General features: G+C 38.9%; 1 protein-coding gene across 1 annotated transcript; it reads right to left on the reverse strand.

Annotated features, from left to right (window-relative positions):
- Positions 1-1,398: 1,398 nt before the first annotated feature.
- Positions 1,399-18,115, reverse strand: LOC139712530 (kelch domain-containing protein 3-like). The gene is made up of 10 exons (XM_071624344.1): positions 18,050-18,115; positions 17,394-17,596; positions 15,638-15,811; positions 11,098-11,213; positions 9,638-9,709; positions 8,483-8,699; positions 5,883-6,078; positions 4,680-4,759; positions 2,248-2,326; positions 1,399-1,543 (listed from the first exon to the last, which is right to left on the reverse strand). The coding sequence occupies exons 2-10, from the start codon at positions 17,545-17,547 to the stop codon at positions 1,474-1,476; spliced, it is 1,158 nt and encodes a 385-aa protein (XP_071480445.1). The 5' UTR covers positions 17,548-17,596; positions 18,050-18,115; the 3' UTR covers positions 1,399-1,473.
- Between the last annotated feature and the right edge of the window lie 6,055 nt (positions 18,116-24,170).

Raw genomic sequence — 24,170 nt, forward strand, 5'->3', positions numbered from 1 at the left:
CATGCTGGACAACTAAAATATTAGCTCACAGGGATATCAGTAGAAAAAAAAAAAAAGAAAAAAAAAAGTTGCCATATAACGTATGGCATATAGCTATAGAGAAATAAAATCACATCACACTCGCAAAACTGCACAACTTCATAAAAACTCAAACATTAGCTCATCAAAAACTTGCCTTTTTTGCTATTATCTTTGGTGGACACATATAAAGTCTTTGACAAGTGAAATAAATTGCTCAGTGGCTCGGACCTGTGAAGAGAGAAATTCCCCATAAAAAAACTTCATTGCACATTTTTCCTACACTTCATTGAAGTTCATACATTTCAAAAATGGTTCTGAATATGATAAGGGTTGACTCTTGGCTCTTGCATCTCTTACCCACAGAGGGATGAGTTCAGATGACATAATGGCAGAAGAAATACTATGACATCAGGATAACCACCCATGACTGCTGCTCTGAATACATGGCAGCTATGCACAAGGTTTACAACGTGTAAGACAACATTTTTGAACAGAACAGCAGAAGCACAAAACTTGGTTCAACTGAAACTTTCAATTTTGGCTACACACACAAAATACGTGTATATACACAGCAACTGTCTTAGTGTTCACGTCCATTGCGCACACACTTGGGATGTTGGATGGAAAAAGAACAAAATAATCTAGTCAAAAGCACACATATTAACAAGATTGGATGAATGCACACCTGGCTTGGTGCAAAAGCGAGTTTTGAACCCACGAGCATTTGGTATAAAGTCAATTCAACATAATATATTTGAATTGTCAATCTTTTGGTTGCACTGTCATTCTGTCAGATTTCTTTGCCGATTCATTCCTTTGTTGGTGCTTTAAAATTTTTCTGTAAAAAAAAAAAAATTATTTGTCTTCTTCATTAAAAATACCCTGCTTCCATTTTCTGAAAGGCGGTTGATAAGGAAAAAGTTTGATGGTAAAATACTGTCAGTGAAATAGATGTACGGATGAGAGAGTGATATTCCCCAAGTTAGCACTCTGCACATCCTATTTCTGAAGTTCTCTTAGCACAAATCACAGGCTGGAAGTACTGCAGTCATCAAAATAAGAGTGCTGCATACGAGTACGCAGCTGATCACAATGGCAAGAACTTTCAAGAGACAAGCCTCGATAGAGTTTGAAGATGATGATTGTAAGATGTGCGCGTCATCTTCACCTCCTGAGAATAATCAGAGAACAGTGACACTGTCATCCAGACATGCCAGGCACAGTACAGTGAAGTCAGCTCCAGAAAAACCTGGTGTAAGAGGAAGCTGCTGTTTCATTGTTTTTTTCTTCCATACTATCCATGCCTTTTCTCAGACATATTCTGGCGATTTTACGGTTTGTTTTTCATCCACTGGAGAGCATAATAACAGACTGGCATGCAAGATGCTGGCAAGAGAAGCAGCAAGAAGCTCCCCCACTTCCTGACAGCTATTTCCACAACACGGCTGGAGGTCATCCCTGCTGCGTGGCCTCACACGGCTGGCTGATGTCACTGTTCGTTGTCATGGCAGCAATTTCCCACCTTCGAGACGCAATGACAAAGAAAGACACATAGAAAGAAAGATAAGAGATAGACAGACAGACAGACAAACAGACAGACAGACACAGACAGAGAGGCAAACTGCCTCTGCTGTTAACCCGTTCCATACGGGAACCTGGTGGCCTGTGTATTAAGTCTATGGGGATTTCAGAATTCAGTGTGGAACGAGTTAATCTGCTGTTAATGTTTTGCTATGTAAGAAATTTTAGCGATAAAACCTGCATGTGAAGCACATGTGGCAAGACATTGGAAATCACCTAGGCATTGCCCTCTATAAAACATAAAATACATATTCCAAGAGTCTAATAGATCTATGAAACAGATGTTATTATATACACATAAAAGCCTCTTATTTATTTCTTATTTGGCAGTACATGTATCTTGATTATCATGAGCTTTTTTGAAGTGTTTGTACGCAGAGTATACCATGTGTGCAAACACTTCAAAAAAAAAAATGTGTGCTAGCAAAATTTGAGATATTTTCTGAAATAAAAAAATATACTGGCGATCAGTTTCATCTAGAGAGTGGATAACTATAACTATGGATAAAAAACAACAATGCAATTGACATGCCACCTGCATTGAAAACGGAAAATGCAAACACTATTGTTGGCAGTTGGTCCAGTTTAATGGCCCACTGCTTTTATTATCACTGCAGGATGTGATGAGACACCAAGATATCTTACCTCAGTGTCTTTGGCAGACAGGACGGGTCAATCTTCTCATTGATAATTGTCATCTGGCACATGGTCTTCAGAGATGGCTCTGGAAAAAAAATAAAGATTGAAACATCCCAAATCAATCAAACCAGCATCATTAGAGCACAATCAATGCCACTCCACAATCAAGTTAACTTTAATGAAAATAGTAAAGTTTGATTAATGAAATGTTAAAGTTTATTTAGATTTGGCCCTTAGGCATGAAGTGACAAAGTTATATGATTTCAAGTTTTATGTGATTGTGTTTTCATGAAAACAATTATACAGGTTGCAACCACATGTGTGAGGTGATAATCAAAGTACTTGTCCCCCAAGTCTCACACTAACCTCAGTCTTTAAAAAAAACCCTTCACATAATTTCCTTTTTTTTCTGTCTTTCTTTAATAAATCATGGGGATCTTTCACATATGATTCGGAAAAGATCAATTTTGAGGATGGGTGGGCTGCAGCAGCTCAATTATTGACCAAATACATGCTCTATTCTTCCTTACAACTGTCCCTGTCTCCTCTTTTCCCATCTTCAACTTCCAGCTCACTGCTGCTCCTCAATTGTCACTTTTTGCCTACCATACAATCTATGTCACTTCCCTCCTCCACTCTCCTCTTTCCAGGGTCCTCATTCACTAAACAACAGTCCTGTCGAGGACTACATACACATGGTGTAACCGCAAACCACTCTTCCTCATTTATATCAGCGTGCAAACTTTCAAAAGAACACATGCTTTCTAAAGTGAATACCCCGAGGTATGTGTACACACCACTGTGAGAGTGGACAAATGATGACACCATTGCCTGTCACAGATTGAATAGGTGGTTTCTACCAACATCCCTGCTTCATGAAAATATGCACGACTTCAATACAACAGATCTTTCTCATCTGAATTCAATTTACGCCATTCTGCCTGCTGGCGCTCATGCTACTCATAAATCAAAGACAGCTTGAGCATGGCATGGATTCAGCTTTCTATCTTCCTCTTTTCTACCATAATGCATAATGGTGGTTTACTATCACTGTTGAATGTGGTTGTGACCACTCGAATGTGTTGGGAACTGGGTTTAGGGGGCTTACAGGGTGTGAAATATAGGCACTGTGTTTCAGACAGCATCGTCTGGGGCTTTAACCCTATTTTAACTGGGGAGGGGGTCAAATTGACCCCCCCTCGACGTTTCCACCACGATTCTGCAACGCGCAAAGATTTCGCCGTGTCGTTTCATGACTTTTTTCATTGAAGTCTCCCGCATATTTTGAGACCAAATTTGCGACGTCCTGGTACACCATTCTGAAGTTACGTAATGTTTTGCATATGCATGTCAACCCGAAAACAGCTCAAATTCATGATATCGTGTGCAAATCTAATGCAAATTGTGTTTTTGGTTAGATTGATATAAATTAGATTATTTCAACTTTTACCCATTGAAATTAATCAATTTTAATGTAGATAAGCTTGAAAAAGTGCCTGCAACAAATTTTAACAAAAAACAATAGAAAACAAAAGGTCGAAAAAACAATAAAATACATAAGAAATTAACAAAAAAATAAAAAACACAAGAAATCGATTTTGATTGTGCTATTTTTTTACAACAAAATCGTTTGATGTGTCTTGAGGAATTCTGACGCAAAAATGTAGCAATCCTAGTCTTTTTAATGGAGTTATAGGGGAAAATATGATTTCATGCATAAAGTTGCATAAGCAATTTATTAGAAATAGAAAGGCAATATTTTTCTATTGTATGACCATGTAATCTTGTAGTTGACATCTGGCTCTATCTTTAGGCAAAATTTCGCAGCGATCGCGCGATTGGTGGCCGAGATCTGAAGGGGGGGGGGGGGGGGGGGGGGGGGGGGGGGGGTAAAATTGACTCCCCCCCCCCCCCCAATAAAAACTTGGTCTCAAATAGCCCAGTTAAAATAGGGTTAATTCACCCCTCGCACAGCCCCACTCATCCTACAATTTCCGTAGAACTATATTTGGTACAATGTCTGGGGAAATACTCAGTACTAGGATCACCTAGAGATAATGGATATACCAAACACGACACGAACCTTTCACTGTCATGCAGTGTTTGCTCAGTAAATTCTTGTGAACATATTTTGTATCTTCTCCTTGAGTGCTCATCTGTATAGGTACCTGGTATGATAACCCCCTTTTTTTCATACAACACTTCGTCCATCCAAGACATCAAATAGATTTCATTGCTCTTGGCTAACTGTACAGATAAGGTCAATTACCATTCTTTCTACAATTAGCCAGACAAAATTTATTGTACTTCAAAAACAAACAAGCAAGTAAACAAACAACAACATTCTGTGATAATTGGAAGAGGGTAGTCACAGCAATTGAACATCCCAAATTATCCAGACAATGTATGCAGCCCTTTTGAAATAGCTCCCCACTTACCAAAGTCCAGGATGTGTAGATCTGCTAGGTCAATCAGGTTCTCCCCGGGACTTCCTCCAGGGATGTACTTTTCCCTTGGGCTGTGGCAGAGACAACAAGATAGTATGCACTGTGAGAAAAGCTCTTGACTTTGTTACCACGGCCTCAAACTTCTGTTTCACAGAGACAACAAAACAATCCAGCCGCGCCCACAAATAAAAAATTTGTAAGTAAAACATGAGAGGAATGATCAGAATGAAGCGAAAACAAAGAGCCAATGCAGAAATCCAACAATGTATTGAGAACTAAAATAGGATAATCCATTTTCAGGATCACAATCACAACCTTTACACTCCAAAATTTAAGCTAGAACTATCATGGGAAGAAGGCTTTAATCAAGTAATAGTCATGGGTAAACAAAGTATTTCTCTATAATACTACACAAATATACATCAATCCCTCTATAACTCTATCTATCCATTTATCTGATCAAACATCCCTAAGTGGTAAATTACAATACACAAAATCAATTTTCTACAGGTATTTTTTGCAATGCTTGTCACTGACAGAAATGTCAGCTATAATGTGATTGACTTTTTAAATTACCTCATTGAATGTTGCAATGCTGCCCCCCCCCCCCCAAAAAAAAATGTTCTTATGTTCAGCGCCAAAACAATGTCTGGTCACATTAAGTATCACATTATAATAATGATAATAATAATACATACAATTTCTATAGCGCCATTCTCCACTTTAATTAAATGCTCAAGGCGCTTTAAATCGAAGCAAAAAGACTGAAGATGCAAGTACAACACCGTAATAGAAGAAGATGAAGAAGCAGAAAAAAAGGACATGAAAGTCTGTCTTCAAAAGGGACTGGTCTTCAGAATGCACTGCTAAACAAATAGGATTTTAAATTACTTGTAAAAGATGTTATGGAACTTGAGTTTTTCAGCTCACGAGGAAGTGAATTCCACAGTATTGGTCCAGCGTGAGCGAAAGCTTGTTCCCCCCAAGATTTCTTAGAAAACGGAATATGTAAGAGACCTGAAGTTGAGAATCGAAGAGATTGTGGAGGTTGATACTGACGAAACAAACAAACATTGCAATCAGGAGCTGTTCCCTCAATAACGTGATAAACCAAAAGAAGTATCAGAGATATAATTGGGATGTCATTGAACTAGTGGAGGGAATTTTGTTAGATAGTCTTGTCCAAATACACACCTTGTCCCTCCAAACATGATCATCCTGTCGCGATGTACAATGCAGCATTGTCGACGTCTCTTGCACGGAATCTTTCCCTTGCACTCCACCTTCTTCCACTCCATCGAGGACAGGTCAAGCTTGTGGAGGTCGTTGAAGTGGGTGTCGATGGTGTGGTTGAAGCCTCCAAACACACACAGGTGATTATCATACAGTACTGTTGGGAACAAAACATATTTCCTTTAGATACTTCTTTTAATCTGATTGCTCAGGAGCTTATTTATAAGCAGAGTGAACACAGCATATACTTCATGACGTAAAAATGACTTGAATCTCTCAAATGTGTTATTTCAGTAGTGACAACTTAGATTCAAGATTTGTTTTTTTAGGACAAATATACTTTGTGCACTGCATACCTATCCTTATTACCATGGTAACATTTTTTGTTTTTTGCTGGGGCTAAGAGGCAATCTCTCTTACTGACAGTTTTCTAGGGGCCATCTTATGACTCATGCAAATAAGAAGGGTTGAAAAGGGTTAGAAAATGGCTCAGGATCGTTTAAAAGGATCTCTCTGTCACTGCTACGCTGGCACATTAGAACACTTTCCTTTTAAATCTATGGACTGCTACATGTATGTCCATATCTGTTCCAGTCCCCATCTTTCTTCAGAAGCCAAGGACAATATTTTCAATGCATTATTTTTTACACTTTTCCCTCCATATGTAAGGAAACTACTTTGCACTTTTCTTTCAGCAAAGCTAATGGCACTTATATTCCAGGTGAATTTCCCCCTCCCCTTCTCCAAAGACAGTATGGTAATTTCACAGTTACCAAAGGTGTGTGTAATTACATTTGGGAACTGATTCCTGTGAATGCCTTATATTCTGCAAATATAATGTTTAATGAATCTGAACAAATGATACAACTGCGCAAGTGGGTAAATTCATAGTAAAGAAGCACAGTAAAGGAATGCGAATAGATACCCGTATTATCTTTCTTCACTTTGTGATTTACAACCTTCAATATGTGACCACGCATCACAAAACAAACAAAAAGTTGCATGCATTGATTTTGTGTAAGGACTGAAAATAGGTGAAATGGGTCAACCCAGCAAATCTTGAGTCTTGAGCTTTTACATTTTCTGAAAGAGCAAGTCTTTTCCTACATTATCCCAAAGTTTGAGATCATAAAAGAAACAGGAAATTGTGTTTTTCACAGTTTTCCTCAAACACTTCATGGTAGAATAGTGTGATTAGGCATGTGTTATAGAGTCCCCTTTTCATTCCTTTCAAACCCTGTCCATACTCTTCACTTTGAACTCTAATAACTTTGAAAAGGATGATGCTACTGCTTTGAAAGTTGGCATTACCATGGGGGTAGTCATCTACAGAATGTGTTAATACAGCATGCTTAATTTCTACTTAATCTGATAATTCCTTCATTGTTGTTGCTCCAGTGGTTAACATCCTGTTTTTTGTTCCATTCATCACACAGCTAGCACAGCTTGGCAAATAAAGCGCTTGAATAGACCCTGTACTTCACAGCCTTTTTTCTCAGCTCACACTTTCAAGAGTGTGTGCTTTCTTTCCAACATTTAGATATGTTGGGAAAGTCCACATGAATTGAGTTATACATCATTTTAAAGCTTGAAGTCTGCTCTTTCATAATCTGTTCTTAACTAAAAGTCAATGTCTGGCAACTTTTTGTTGGTTTGGTGATGCAGGGTCACATATGATGTACTGCCCATTTTGCATTGTATGAGGCAATATTTTTGTGACTTTTCATTTTGAGAATATCAGTCGACTTGTAAAATTACAGACACCGCAAAAACATGTTTTGTGTACACCACACATTCAATCACATGCAGTCAAATTCATAATTGGGAAGCCTGATCCAGCATGTCCTCATTCTGTCTGATGTACAACATTTCTATCTCTCTTCCACTCTTAAAGGGGCATAGTCCCGGTAGTGTAGAGGGCACTGTTGATGATACTGCCGATCACCGTTAGCATTGATACAAAGATTACCGAAGTTGAGCTGTCATCAAGAGTAAAGTGCGTAGTTGTTGCTAAGTAACGTTGCCTACGTTGTCTTCTCTGCGCATTGCGCAGTCTGTAGTAATGCCATGGTGCGTGCATATGTGCTTGTTATTACGACATCACAAAAGAACTTTACTAAAGCTGTCTTCCCCCTCACCCGAATCACGAGCTGAACTGTGATCCGACCACTGACTACAGTGAATCGGACTTCTTTGGACTCGGGGAAGTGGGCCAAAACGTAGGCGCTAGAGAGGAGTCGATAGCGTAGGTCTCTACAGGAAACTTGCGCCGTGCGCCCGCGTACGCATTTGACCAAAACACCAGCGGGGGCCCGTTGCATAAAACTCCAACCGGATTTTTTTCCGGTTGAAAGCACAAAATTCCGGTTGGAAGCTCTCAACCAGAGTTTTTATGCAACAGATTTTACATACTTTGGTTAGCAACCTTTAAAAATTCAGGTTGGGCAAATCCCAACCTGAATTTTTAAGGTTGCTAAAAAAGTTTTATGCGACGGGACCCAGACCATGCACCTTTCAGCTCTTTCAAAATAATCTGGGGTCTTCTCGGAGCTTTAATTCACCTGCTGAATGACTTCTTCTCCCGATGGGTTCGTCCCCTGTTGCCCTGGGCGTCAGCCACTGCGAGTTCCTGGTGTCGAACATCTTCAGCCTATTGCAGTAGAACTCCCGGCCGGTGTACCACGGTCCCGAGACATCTGACCGACCACCAAACACGTACATGTGGTCACCGAAGGGTGTGGCGGTGTGGAAGTCTCTCCAGTGTGGAACCTCGCCACCCTGTGGATGAAATGGAGGGAAAGAAATGACAAGATTTTGACCTCCTCCTCTTTTCTGCTTTCACTGTCCACATATTCTCTTGCATTGGAAATATATGGCAGAACAGCTACATGATATTTAAGGTCAAGGAATGGTACTGTAAAAGTGGTTTCTTTCGCGTACAGATACTTTCGTAGTTTCCATCGGTGCCGACTTTTTCGCGTGTGTTTAAATTCGCGGTCGGAAAAATCTGTGAATTCACAGTCGGCAAAAACTGTTTTATTTTGCACATGAAAACACAAACTATAATCCAATTATTCTTTTATTTATTAAATAGAAATTAGAATTAAATGCAGGCTACTTGAAATCCTGTCTCTCAAGTACTTTATAACATGCTTGTACCTACATTGCGCAGTATCGCTGTGTGTGTGTGTTGACCATCAATACACTCAATGCGCGGAATCTTTGTGCGTGCATGTGCTCGATAGCATTATAACAAGTGGCGAGTTCAAAACATTTCCTTGCGTGGTTAATTTTGCATGACTTTTCAAAACATTTTCACGTGATGTTAAATTCGCGGTTCAACCTCAAAGCGCAAAAAGTGCGAAAATAAAACCACTGCAAAAGAAACCACTTTTACAGTATTTGGAAATTGTTAAAAAAGACTGCAAACCCCATCAACATAATAAAACAGCTACACACATGCATTTTTAGTCTCTGGAGGACATTCTCACCTACACAAACAAACAAACAAACAAAGAGATGCATTATTTCAAGTTTGACTCGTGCTGCCTTTAGACGTGAACAGCAGAGAATAACATACTGTGTAAAAGAGACGGATGATTACTATCTCACACACCTCTATCATGCTCACAAACATCTTGCTCAACCTAGCACTCTCCTTCGTGCACTCTCACTCACACAGATTCTGATAAAAACCAACTTGAACCAAGACTAACCTTTGGCTGCAGTAGTGTCCATTTCATTTCCCTGAAGTCCAGAGCGTATGTTAAATTTGAATAGCTCTGCATCTGAACATGGGATAAGGAAAATGAAGGAAATGAAAATGAGGTAAAAAGAAGGCTTGTGCCTAATTGATAATAATACATGTACCTAATATCCATTACCAGTAGTTCAATACCAGTGAACTGAACATATAAACATAATTTATATGTAAGTGGATCATTTTCAAGTACAGATATAATGTTACCGCTTCACATTGCATTGCATTGCATTGCAGGCATATAATCAGCAATTGATTGGATACAATGCACAATCATCGAATATTGGCAAATTTTCAAGAAGGAAAAAAAAGGGGGCAAATGATACCACATACAACAACAAAGAAATGGATACTTTCTGTACAAGAAACAAAATAAATTTCACATTTCATGTAATGCTCAAAACCAGATCACCAATAATTGCTTTCAAGCACTCTCAGCACATATCATATGACAAGTTGAAGGTAAATGTATTAACCTGTTGAGGACGAGTCCCGAGTATACTTGGGTACGTAAGTGTCTATGGGAAATGCGTGTTGTAGCAAAATTAGCCCATCTGCAACAGGTTAAGAGTAGTTTAACTAATCCATGCTTTGTGACTGATGATAAATTGTGCTGCTAGGAGTATTCAGCTTATACAGTATTGGAAAACTTTGGACTTGAGATTAATTGCTACACAGCCAAATATCACTGGTACTGTCAGAACACCACACAAAATGTTGATGTCATATCCAATTTCTCATCCTTCACAGAGAGCAAAGTATGCCAGGCTATTATATCTTACAGTTGTATTTGTTTCATTGCTTTCAAAAGAGACACTATAGCCACATTAACACTACAACTCTTTTACATCACCCAACAAAGGTCACAGGAAGGTGATCGATCTACCTAATGGTTTCAACTTTTTTAATTACTTACCCCATTTCTCCAAAGTCAGTACTACTTAGCCACTTCACTGCATTAACATTTTTATCCTCAGTCATGGGAACAGTTTATCCTCTATACTGAAAATCAGCTCCACAGATTTGGTACTATCACAGATGTACGTTCATAATACAAGTTCCTGAAATACATGTACAATTGTAGTTTCAGGTGGCTAAGCACATTCCATACCCGACTAACATACGGTACATGACGTTATATCAGTTATATCAATCATCTTTGCACACTGTAAACTAGAAATGTTTCCGTGCATTTTTAAATTCGAAAAATTAGACTGCACAAGAAAGTTCTTGTCCATACAATACGCATTGAATGCCAGCGGCAATTCGTAGAAAAATATCGGGCCGCAAAGAAGGCCGCTGGCTCCAATTTGCGAAAATTTCTTGCTGCAAAAATATCTTGCTTTACAGTTGTAGAAAGTCTCAAGACGTTTCTATACAAGGGTTGATCTGGAGAGGTCAAAGGTAAACACTTACCAGGTCAATAAATCCCCCAAAGACATACATCCGGTTACCGATGACACATGCCGTGTGGCCATCGGTGGCGTCCGGCAGGTGTCCCCTCGGTGACTCCAGCATCCAACGGCTCGTCTCTAGTAGTGGTAGGGTGAGAAGGGGAGGGGCAATCAAAAGCATGCAGTCAATTACAAGTATCTTGACTCCTTCATAAAATTTGTTTGGGTTGATATGTTTCTACAGCTTTCTTAGAAAAAAAAGTACTATATTTTAACAAGCATTCATAGAAACTGCTCAGGAAAACAGAGGTTTGTGTATATCAGCATGCTCACAAGTCACAAACAAGGGTGGGAAAAAGAAATATATTCAAATTAATGAATTCTTGTGTTGAGTTGTTTCAACTGTACACTGATTGGCTAATTCCAGTTGATGAAAGGCGGTTTGTCAATCAGTTGCAATAAGATATGTGGCTTTTTATCTGCAACTTGCATCAGATCAAACGCAGCGAAAGTAAGGAGGCATAAAAAATAATAAATGAAGCGTATTATGACTGCATATCATTAGGGACTTTGCTGAAAGAGAACTCTTGGAACACAAGAAAATACTTCTGTGCTCCCACACCTTGACAAATGTCAATTAAGCCTTTTCACTTTGAAGATTTTCTGAGTGGTATGATGTACTCAAATGGAATTTCTGCCGCGGGGCCCATCACATCAAGCAGTATCTCATGGATCTCGTGTGACAGCCCAAGGAGGGCAAAAAGGGGTCACCGCAAGTATGCTAGTCACGTCCACCACAGTGCCGGAGTCATTCAGAACAGCTATGATTGACACCTGTTGCAACTTAACCCTGGGAGACATCAGTAAGGATGACTTTCCACCTTCCAAGTGCAAACTTGTGGGCACAAAAGGGGGGCTGGAAGCTTCCCGATGTGTATGCTATGACGCAAACATGCTCTGTATCATCATTGGAAGGAAATTTTTGCCTCAGAGAGACAGCTCACATCAAACAATGGCAGGGTCTCCAAACATCATAAAGGTCATGGTTACAATGTTAACCAAATTAGAGGGCTCATAAAAGCACAACTACAAAACTTCCTCACAGAATTCTTGGAACATTTCCACGTAATAGTATGTTTTCCTGGCTGTGTATTCAAGGCATTGCAGACATTGTGCTTCTTTGAGATTTGGCGTGTACACGATGTTATTAATATCACACTCTTTTTTTTTTCTCAAAGGGAACACATTCTTTACTAGTCCACTCCAGATGAGTCAAGAATATGACATTCTTTGGAATAAATCATGAAACAGAGGAAGCAGATTCTGATACATATCATATGCAAGAAAAAAGAAGGAAGGGAAATGGGCTTGTATAAAGTCTTTCGTTGTATGACACAAATAAGGGGACCTTTCAAAGTGTCATCATAACTGAGCGACCAATACAGATGTCAGGTATCAGGGCTGACCTGTGATGACGCAATGCATGATAGATCCCAGACATTTCAACAGTTGATTCATTCTCATCAATACTCCAATTTTCTTCCACAGGTTTTTGTGTTGTTTTGCTTGAAATTCACCAACATCGATCACAAGAGTCCTTTTAATCGTCCTTTCCTCATGGGAGTGAAAGATGTGAGAGATGAAGGGGCAATGTCACACAAAAATGTAAAGGTTCAAGGAACTTGTATGCCGGTTTGTGCGGTCTGCATCTCAAAAGCGCACTGTCAGTCCGGATCTGAGAAGGCTCAAAAGAGAATGGTGTCACATACATTCCACTATTAAAGTGTGTGTGTGTGTGTGTGTGTGTGTGTGTGTGTGTATGTTTATGTGTGTCATCAGAACAAGTGACACACATTCCTCAAGTCATGTTAACATTTCCGGGCGAGGCGTCTCTTGAAAGATACCATCACTTGCCGGGGATCTTCACACGTATCACGAACATGTAACCGCACTTCAAGACTTTTGCCTCTGCTGTCTTCTCAATATCTTTACAGCTGCCCAAAGTTCTCAATGTGCTGTTCACTTTAGGCAGCGCATGTCACTCTCATCTCAAACTGGCTGTCAAATCTGGTTTCAAGACATAACTGATGGCAGCTGTCTCCGATAATTCTACTTTCTTCTTCTTCATTCCGATGGATATTATAGATAATCGCGTTCACTAGGTAAACTTCCTTTTGTCCTTCTTCCTTTTAGTTCTCCTGTCAATTTTGCCTTTTTGTTTTTGTTTGCTTCTACTCATTTTTCTTTTGCTTGTCTATCAAGTATGACGCTGATGACACTCACTTGTAGCAGTCTTCCATGAGTGTTATGTCAAAGGTTATCTTGATCTTATCCCTCGTGTGCTTCAAAAGTTGATCCTTTGGATATCATAACTGATTGGCCCAATGCTGCCTTCATCAGCCCGCTGACTCACAGACAGCATCCTTCCACACTGTAACACTGCCACAGACCAGCTAGGAGGAAGGACCGGCTAAAAACCACTCTCACGGGAGGAGGGTACTCACTCTTGGTCATCAATTCACAACATCACTCACAAACAAACATCAGGCCTGCATACATCTTATAAAAAACACTAAACTCATGTTTGTATTGTGTATGTGTGTGTGTCCGTCTGTCTGTCTGTGTGGTGTGTGTGTCTGTGTGTGTTTGCGTTTTCATTTTTGTGACAGTGCGTGTTGTGCTTTTTATGGATGACATATGTAGCTTCTCACTACCTCCTTCTTGCCAAAACAGGCTTGAATGAAACACAATTCACAGTTCTGGTTGCCACCTTGTTTGTTTGGTCACAACAATAATCTAGACAATTGAGGAAAAAAAGGGTTTTCTTTGCTGCATTTTCTTTTTTTGCTCCAACTCCATACTTTGCATTTAACCACTGTACACATGCAGTTTTAAAGGCATAGCCCTTTTTCTGTAAAAAGGCAACTGTTTTTCAAGACAGCATTCATAAAGAAGTATCCAGAAAGCCATACATTGATATCTTAGAGGGGCATTAACGCTACTTAGAAGGGGGAGGGGAGGGGGGGGGGGGGAGGGGGTAAATGGGTAACTTTGGATTAATCTAAGCCCTGTCATAGTTGTTTAGATTCATCATTATTTCTTTGAAACAGTTACACTTGTACAGCACAAATCACACAGCTGAAAAGCCCATCATTTAGACAGGGAATTTGGCTGCAAAACACTGTAATAGGTGGGCAGCTACAGCTTCAGCACAGTTGACCTAACTTCCTTTCATGTCATAAACTACTCTTATGTCATAGACAAATTATCACACAAAACAAAATCAAACACCTAGCATGCGTTCTTTAAAACATACCATATTTATTGGAAAAATACACAGTAACTTGTGTGTGTGTGTGTGTGTGTGTGTGTGTGCCTCAGAGATGTCGATTTGCTTTTGTTTAGCTTTGTTTTCAAAACTCAGGATATCTCTTGTGCACAATCAAAGTCACTTCCTGTTGTGTTCACTCATGTGTAGTCTTGTGAAAAGTAGTGAATTCATGTAGAACAAAGAAAAGGAAAGAACAGATTTACACTTATGCAATCAAGCAATCTATGATGCTGTCCTCTGAATCAGACGGGGAGTTGTTATGACCTCTAGCACTAACAACAGCAATGCATGTGTATGTAATGCAATGCATTTAGATTCCTCATAGCAACTGGTCGACTTTCTCAATGCACAAGAAATGGTTTTCAACCAGAGGATTGTGGGACAGATGTACTGATATTTAGTGTGTGTCATGTAACATCTCCATGAGAGCATGTCAGTCATACTCTTTTGTTACAGTGTGCACTCATACACTTGAATGTTTTTCCAAGAAAGATATATATCTCATTTAGTACATATAAGGAAAAAACAAAAATAAAAATGGGTAGCCAGATAAAATGTGTTTGCCCTGTTCTCTTACATCCTTAACCCGTTAAGGACGGGCTGACTTTGCTACAACACGCATTTCCCATAGACCCCTGCCCGAGTACACTCGGGACTCGTCCTCAACGGGTTAAGAGGAAAACTCTCCTCCATCTAAGCATATTGTTAACCTAAACTCATACCACTGCAAAAAAAAAAAAATCTTCAAAAACACTATTTTACATGATATTGCCCAACGGTTCAAAAGATTGCTGTTTGCTGCTTCACTCTATTCTTCTTTTAATCATAGAAAACCAGCATGTATTCATAGTTGGCCTAATATGTGTCAGCAGTTCTTGGTATTGCTGTAAAAGTGGAAATTTTTGCTGTGTGGAAATCTTCACGCACTTCATGCAACCAGAAACCAGCACGAAAATAAAAAACAAGGAAATATTTTTGCATGTCATATGTTCCACTGATAAATATCTTGATTCCATGGAATTAAAAATACACAAAATTCATCTTACTCAGCAAAGTGTGTAAAATGGAATGTGAAAATAATCACTTTTACAGTAGCTATCATTATTCATATGCAAAAATTTGATTTCCACCTGGGCATCTGTCATATATTATCATATACATACTTGCATGTAATACAGAAAAAAGAAAGAGAGATAATTGGTTGTTTTGAACTTCTCCCTGTTCTACTCACTGGTATCAAAGGCATAGAGTTTGTTGTCAGCCCCTGAAGTATCATTTCTCCCGCCCCACAGGTATATCTTGTCCTTCTCAGCGACCACGGAGTGTCCGTATCTTTGGAAAGGCAGGTGCCTGGGGCATTCACTGGGCTGGTTGCCATACGTAATGGGTGACCATTTAGACCTCCCTGTGAAAACAAATAAGATTGGAGTCCAGCAGCACAGGGGTTAATACAATTATAATGTATTCAAAATCAACAGTGGCTCACTTTAAAAGCCTGAATAACTAGTAATAGTCCACATCAGAGCTAATATAATGAGGAAAGACTTCGAATTAATGATGTGATTTCACTGCAATGTACAATGCAAATAGTGGCTGTTGCTACGTCAGGCAGGGCAGAGGCATGCAGTAGGATTATTGTGGGTGGTTCTCTGAAGTGTTTTCACAGACATAACAGCAAAGAAATAACTTGGTAGTAGGCGATTCTTCTGCACGATCACAATCAACAGTCAAAAAAACAACTTTGTTGCTTTAAATAGCAGTGAGTGACCGAATAATGTAGCCTAATGGGATCATCCTCATGACAAGATAGTATTTCACGAGCTTACAGTATATATGTGAGAAAAAAAAATTGAACAACAAATTAACAAGCACTTTTATTAGACACGTAATACTCACTGTGACAAATCATTTAAATCTTCTCACGAATTCTCATATCAATCAGTATGTGTTAATTAGTGTGAGACAAACAAAACAGCTGGGCCCCATTTCATAAAAGGTCGATGCGATAGCAACTCTTGCTGGAATGGCAATTGTCATGGTAATGACAAGAATCCAGCTTCCTGATTGGCTTTTGTAATTGGAAGTTGTCATTCCAGCAAGAGTTGTCATCCTAACATCTTTTACGAAACAGGGCCCTGGTGTACTGGTGAACTGGAACTGCTCAGCAACAGTTCCAGTTTAGAAAAATCTTAGTTTTATGGTACTGAATGCAAAGTTATGGAAACATCAAAGTTGCAAATAAACACTAGTGCTTTTAACAAATTGAAACTCTGTGAATAAACGTCACAAGTTAATCATGTATTTTTATCATGGCAGCAGGGCTTTTTACAAGCGCCTTTTGACAGCCAAACTGAGCATTTAAACCTGATGGGAAGGACATGACCCTAATGATACCAAGCTTAGTTCAACATCATCTGTCATATTCATAAAACAATAGAGACAATTTCTTCATTCATAACCTTGAAACCCGCTCTAGCGATGTGATAAAAACCATGACACCAACAAATATTCATAGCTTCTTATGAGAGCGCAGTCTTATAACAGCTGGTGAGAGCACAAAACCAAAAGAGGAGATCTATGGAGATACATGTATTCCACCCATTTCTCCTATTATACAAGTAGCTAGTCGTAGAATACAATCCACCGGTCAATGTTTCCATGCTAAGGAACAAATTACATCTGATGTAAATTCCTTGTGACTACTCTGCCCATACAGAAGACCTCTGAACTACATTGATTGCATTGCACAAGAAATTGGGAATGAAATAGCCGCACATGCAGATACCAATGATGGACAGATGTATTTGGCATGGCATTGAGTACTCGATCTCGGGCGTAACTGTTAAAACCCATTGAAGATAAGTCCCAAGTATTCTATTAAAGGCAGTTGTCTATGAGCGAAATGCATGCTATCAAACAGCAAGATCAATTCGTCAATGGGTTAAGTAGTATTCTAATACTCTATAGCAGATGATACTGAAACTCACCAATACTGAAGACAAAGGCATCGATGGGATCCAACTGCTCGTAGTTCCCCCCAGTGCAGTAGCCCCCAAATGAGTAGATGTGGTCACCGACGCTGACCGCAGCATGGTTGACCCTTCTCGGTCCGCCGTCCAGATGTGCGATCCAGTGAGCCATTATCGAGAGACTGGGCAATCAGTCTTGGAGAGATCCACACATACGCACCCTGTAAAGTGAAGGAAAGCAATAGCACACTGTGATAAGGCAGTATCTCCATTTTCTCCCCCTTGGCACTAGAGACCAGAGATAGAGCCAATGAAGAAAACTTTCCCCATTCAAAGACGTTCGCTGGAGCACAATGCACGCTTATCACAGAAGTGTTCTCTCCTCTGGTCAACTCCCCTCTTTGCTTCAGCACTTTTACAACCATTCATAAGACATGAAAACAGGTTGCATATATGCATGAAATACTGGCTAAACTAAACCAAAGTGATGATCATTAACAAAGCAATTTGAATAGTTCAAGAACGCTACTTCTATAATGAATGGAAGTCTCTGATTTCAAGAACAATCGATATGGCGTGACCATAACTTTTAGAGCAAAGCAAATTTAGTTTTTTTTTCTATGTTAAAGGAAGTGATTCAACTTGAGAAGATGCCTCCACACAACCTGTCTTACCTAACTAATTCCTTCCAAACCCTCTTCAGTGATTTCAGCACTTGCCGCTGTGACCAGACACTTCCACCAACTCTGACAATTTGCTAATCAAATGACATCACCTCCTGGAAGGTATCATGCAGTGGAGATCTGAAATACAGTGACACCCTGGATATCTGGAATACACACTTTGCATGCACACAAGTATGACGAGAAAGTCCAAGCAGAAAACAGATTGCTAAGTTCAACAGGCGTTAGTCACTTCCCTGGTGACAAACGCAATCATCAGCAGAGGAAGTTGTGTACAGTTTCTTGGCCCCGTCACACTCTTTATTTTGAGTTGCTGTGATGGCAAGATAGAGAGAGAGAATAATACTGCAGCTTCCCTTGAAAAATACAAACTTTGGTCAAAACACCACTAGCTGCAGAATTGTTTTTCCCACAAGTTGGAAGAAAACTGTGTGTTTGCATCGGTCAAAATGTCAATTTCTTAAATGTCAACATCTTTGTTTGTTTCCCAGAGCACTCAAAATCAAACACAAACTGCTCCATTTCATTGTCTGATATTGAAACTTGGATGGGTGTTTGGTTGCCTCCGTGCTTTAGTAAAGTACAGACACATTGCAACACTTGTAGGTATTATCTTTCTGAGCAGAATGACAAAATCATGTAGAATTTGTCACTGTTTTTACCAAATCTATTCTAGATGCTTGATTGATATAATTTTACAAATTGTTGTCATGACACAGTCAATCATATTGACATTCTCAAGATTGACAATTTCTGCTAACCATGAAAAAGCAATTAAATTGCTACTTATAAACAAACTGTCTCTTTCCCTGGCATTGTCTTTTAAAAAGAATGCATACATTGTTCCGTCCGAGTAGGTTAAATTAAAAAATATGAATCCCACAGTAAACTTAATGAAAGGATCTGTGACTTCTCGTGCAAATCTATGTGACAACGTTCATCCATGGCTGGTTCTACACAAAGAATGATCGCCCACAGATTTTTTTTTTAATCAAAGATAAAAAAAAAGGTCGCTTTGAATGTGCAGAGTTGAGCAAGAACAGCAGATTAATGAAATTTTGAGCCAAACAAGTCAATCTCACCACTTGGAAGATGATTGGTGAAACAGAAAACGTGAACAGACATGATTTGCAGCTCCCTACAATGTCATGTTAACATGATATCATTTGTTTTAGAATTCTTCTTTGGTTACTCAGTGACATGCTGGAACTGCAAATGCTTCCATTTTGTTATCTACAGGATGAGCATTCCTCTTTATTGGAGAGTATTATTAGAAAGAGGGTAACAGTCTTGATACAGCTGTATAGTTTAAGAAAAGGTTTGGAAACAGTTGGATGTGTACCTGAATGTAAATCAGTCAAAATTTATGCAAAGAATGAAAGAGTAGTACTCTCAACAAATGACTCAAGCACAATAACATAACAGAAATGGCTGATGGCTGAGTGAGATGCTCATAAAATGTTATGCCATTTGTCTATCTTGACATCCAAAATGAGGTCAATTGTCTTGTTAGTTGTCATATATTTAAAACTTATCGATCTGCTAATTTTCCCATCACTTCTAGCATCAAATTTCAGTATCAAAAGAATGGCACCTTTGAAAACATGTCATGGTATTACATGTACTGTCCAATCATATGTACTTTACCTACGGGTAGCAGCGACACACAGATGCAAAATGCAAATGAGATGAAGCAATAATATCAAATCACAATTTTCCTAAACATTACATCCATCATCTGTACACATACCATATGGCATAGAAAGTCATGTGTTGGTCCATAGCTCTGAAACTACAGCCCCTACAGTAGTTCCTTAAAGGTACAGTTGTAACTGTTTACTCAACTAAAGTTATCTTGAACATGGGGTGGCACTGTGTTCTATAATGTGTATTGTATTAAGTGATGTCCTGTCCAAATCCCAACTGTCTTACTCCAAAAATGAAGCCACCACGGCATGTCAAAGGAAAGGCTATCCCATTCGCCACAGTGCTTTGGCTGCCATGTTCTTTGGCTCTCCTGAACATTTGACATTATACGAGGTCTTATCGCCCCAGCGACGGTATTTGTTGTGACTTACAAAATTGCTTTGAGAAGTTACAGGACAAATTTGATGTACCAACCCAGTAATCTAGAATTGATTTAATGAGCCTTATCTTCACACATAGATCAAGCAGATAATGGGGCATGAGGTTTTGAGAATGGGACATTTCCAGGATGCCCTTTGGTAAACTTCTGGGGAGTGAAAATCTGGTGTGAGAGTGGAATTACAGGTTGTACCACTGACATCTCACTCCTTCCGAGGCTCAGCTGTGTACAGTACAGCAATTTCATGCAAACATTTATTCCTGCTCCACTCGGTCATCAATGCATCAACCTGGTTTAAATAATACACAAGCAAAAAAGCATGATTGACACTGTTACACGCTTAGAGATTCTTGCATTTGGCCTAGGTATTGCAGGGCAAATCGTACGAAAGACTGACTGCAATGAAAATATGCATAGTTATCTTAATAACAAACAATGAGCACCCTATAGAAGTGGATTCCAACATTAGTTAGAATGGTACACTTACAGTCCTGGAAAAAATTTGTTGCAGACATTATTATCTTAGTCATCATTAAATATGCACCTCTGAATTTCACTGCACACATGGGAGATAGAGTACTGAAGCTAAAGAATTAATCAAATCTGCACAAAATCTGAATTGAATTTCCAAAAATTTGCCAGTTTCAGAGAGGAACAGTTAAAAACTTATAATCTTTTGAAATACATCTAAGATTTATTTATGAATTTAGCAATAATGAGGATTTTGAAACTTCTGCAACCAAAAGAAACAATTACACACAGGGATAACCAAAGGATCAACATTATGAGAAAAAAAATTCTCACTACAGTGTGTACCTAGTGAAATGCTACCATTAGAATACAGTAAGATAGAACACCAAACCACTGAAATGTGGTTTCTGGTATTCAATCCGGTAGACCACAGGATTTAAGGGCCTACATGTAGCACTGCAGGAGACTTTACCGCGACTGCCACCATCAATTAGTCGCCGCAACTTGTGTAAGGGGGGCCAAGGGGGCATCCCCGGATCTGCCATGAGCAAACTTGAAACTACTGTCACCGATGTACTTTAAAGGGATGGTACAGTATTGGTGGAGATAAGGATTGAGCTTTTAACTTTTTTGCAAGATACCAAGCAACAACTTATGAAATGATACAGAGCACACCATTCTACCAAAAAAAAAAAAAAATGAAATTTTATTAGATGAATATTGGTTTTGGAATAACTGAGACATCAAAAAACAAAGTAAAACAAAGCGATCCTAATAAAAGGTGGGTCCCACCTTTCATTATGATTGCTCTCTTTTGGATGTCTCAACCATTTTACAACCAATTTTCATCAAATAAACATTGAATCCCTCTTAGAATTATGCACTCTTTCCTATTTCATATGAAGTTTCTCATTATCTCACCAAAAAATATTGGAAACCTGAAGTTAGATCTGAACTAAAACTACACAATCTCTTTAATACTCAAAATGTACTAACTTACCGTAAGTTTAACACTTCTTGGTCTAGCAAGGATTTTCAAAATGTGAAAATTGGGTGCCAAGTTGGTCTCCCCAGGATGCTCCATGTGGGTAATTCCATGAAGTTGGGGCAGTGTCCATGTAGCATCGTAATATTTAAAAAATACATTTCAGCATAACTCAATATTAATTATGCTATACATTTATTGTTTGTAGGCTTTACATTTGCATTGAGGCCACACATTTTCCAGGAAATTTTGTGCCATTCAGACTCAATTTTGATGAAGTTATTAAACAATATGTAACAGTGTCCTGTAGCATCATGACGTGTCCATGTAGCATCGTGATATTTTAAAATTTGGTCCTAAGAGACAAATTATGGCAATTAGCTTGACCAAAATTTGATGCAATATGCATATACAAGATATGAATGAGATAGCTAAATATCTCAAATTTCTTGTACACAGTTTTAATTTAAAAAAAAAATTACAAAATGTATCACGATGCTATGTGGTGTCCTTTTTTGGTACATTTGGTGGACACCGCATAGCATAGTGACACATTGTGTAATTTTCTTGTAAAAGTAAAACTGTGGAAAGGAGAGTTAAGATATTTAGCTATCTGACTAATCTAGTAATTATGCATACAAATTTTGGTCAAGCTAATTGCCATAATTTGTCTTTCAGGACCAGATTTTAACTATCACAATGCTACATGGACACGTCACGATGCTACAGGACACTGTTACATATCGGTTTAATAACTTCATCAAAATTGAGTCTGAATGGCATAAAATTTCCAGGAAAATGCATGGTCTCAATACAAATGTAAAGCCTATAAACAATATATGTATAGCATAATTAGTATTGAGTTATGCTAAAATGTCACACTTTGTGCCCAAACTTTACGGAATTACCCATGTACAAACTTGAAACTATGGTCACCAATGTACTTAAAAATATGCTACATTCTATCACTTCTGGTTTAAGAGAACACTGGACGATGAATCATTTGCAAAAGCTCACTTGAGCCTCGGTCAGGTGAGCTTTAAGCTTGTGGCTGACATATTTGTATCCAAAATCAGTGACCCAAGTTACGTGTACATGAAAGATTATAGACTGCACAAATCTGAAGCCTGCACAGAAGCAAGTTTTATATTTTTGTACCTACACTAAGCACACAAACTTGCAAACATCTGTGACTCTACAGGTGCAGAATGGGTCAGAACAAAGTCTGTGAACTGGAGAGGGTTATGAGGTACAACATGAAGTACGTAGGCATCGTTCACAGAAAAAAAAGAGAGAAAAAGACTAGATCTTGGGAAGTAAGCACCAAGCAAGCATTCAGGCTTTTAGTCTTTGACAATACACTATACGTGGTATAAACATCAAAGGGCTCCAATATTTCTTGTGCAATTCATTGAAATATGACTAAGCAAGTACATCCTCGATTTGCAATTGTATATTCCTGAATATACTGTACTCCGTTTACAATATGCTTTGACAGTATGGATGCCTTAACCCTAATCAGGCTGGGGGGGGGGGGGGGGGGGAGCGGAATCCGCCCCCCCTTGACGTTTCGTGCAATATCTTCGCAGCGCGATAAGCTCCCGCCGCGATGTTTCATGACTTTTTTCTTTCAAGTATCGCGCAACTTTTGAGACCAAAATTGTTGCGCCCGCATGTACCGTTTTGACGCGACGCCCATTCGAAAAAAAATTTGTCAACCCCAAAATTGCTCCAAAACATGATTTTGTGTACAAATCCAATGCAAATTGTGTTTTTTCAATTATTCACACAAAAATTCATATCTTGACTTAGACATGGACGAAATTAATTTATTTTAGCATAATAAAGCTTCGAAAAAATGTCTGTGACAAATTTTGGCCAAAAAACAAAAACAAAAACAAAAAGGTCGAAAAACAAGGAAATACATAAGAAATTCAAAAAAACAATCAAATACATAAGAAATTAATTTCGATACAGATTTTTTTATCTTATGTTTCAGGAGAATGATACAAGAAACATTTTAAAAAGAAATTAGCTTAATTAGAGCATTAATAAGTGATTTAGAGCCCCAAAACTGATTTTATGCATAAATTGCAATAATTAATTAATATAAAATATAAGAAAAATTTTTTCGGAGAAAGCAACCATACATTTTGATAGTATATGTCGCGGGCGTCGCGTGTGCCGATTTTCGGCACGATCACGCGTTCCATAGGCGAGATCTGAAGGGGGGGGGCGGAATCCGCCCCCCCCCCCCCTCCCCCCCCCCCCCCCCCCCACCCCCCGATATAGCATAGCCAAAAAAGCCCAGCCTGATTAGGGTTAAGACAGGCTATCCAAAACTATAACTGCGCCGTACCTTAGACCTTTTTTTCTTAAATGCATAGTACAATGGAATTAGTGTGGCAAAATCTCAGTTACAACACATCTGCTGAATAACCTGGTGCACTGACTAGATTGTTCACTATCTGTAGCAGAAAATGTCCATATTGTAAAATATATGGCCCACTTGCAAAACTTAAAGGACGACTGATGTCTATCTGTTTATTGCATTTTTAAAGCTGTTCTGC

This window comes from Diadema antillarum, unplaced genomic scaffold (assembly GCF_040938485.1).
Source record: "Diadema antillarum isolate AM-2024a unplaced genomic scaffold, OU_Dant_1.0 seq00001817_RagTag, whole genome shotgun sequence".
Classification (NCBI taxonomy): domain Eukaryota; kingdom Metazoa; phylum Echinodermata; class Echinoidea; order Diadematoida; family Diadematidae; genus Diadema; species Diadema antillarum.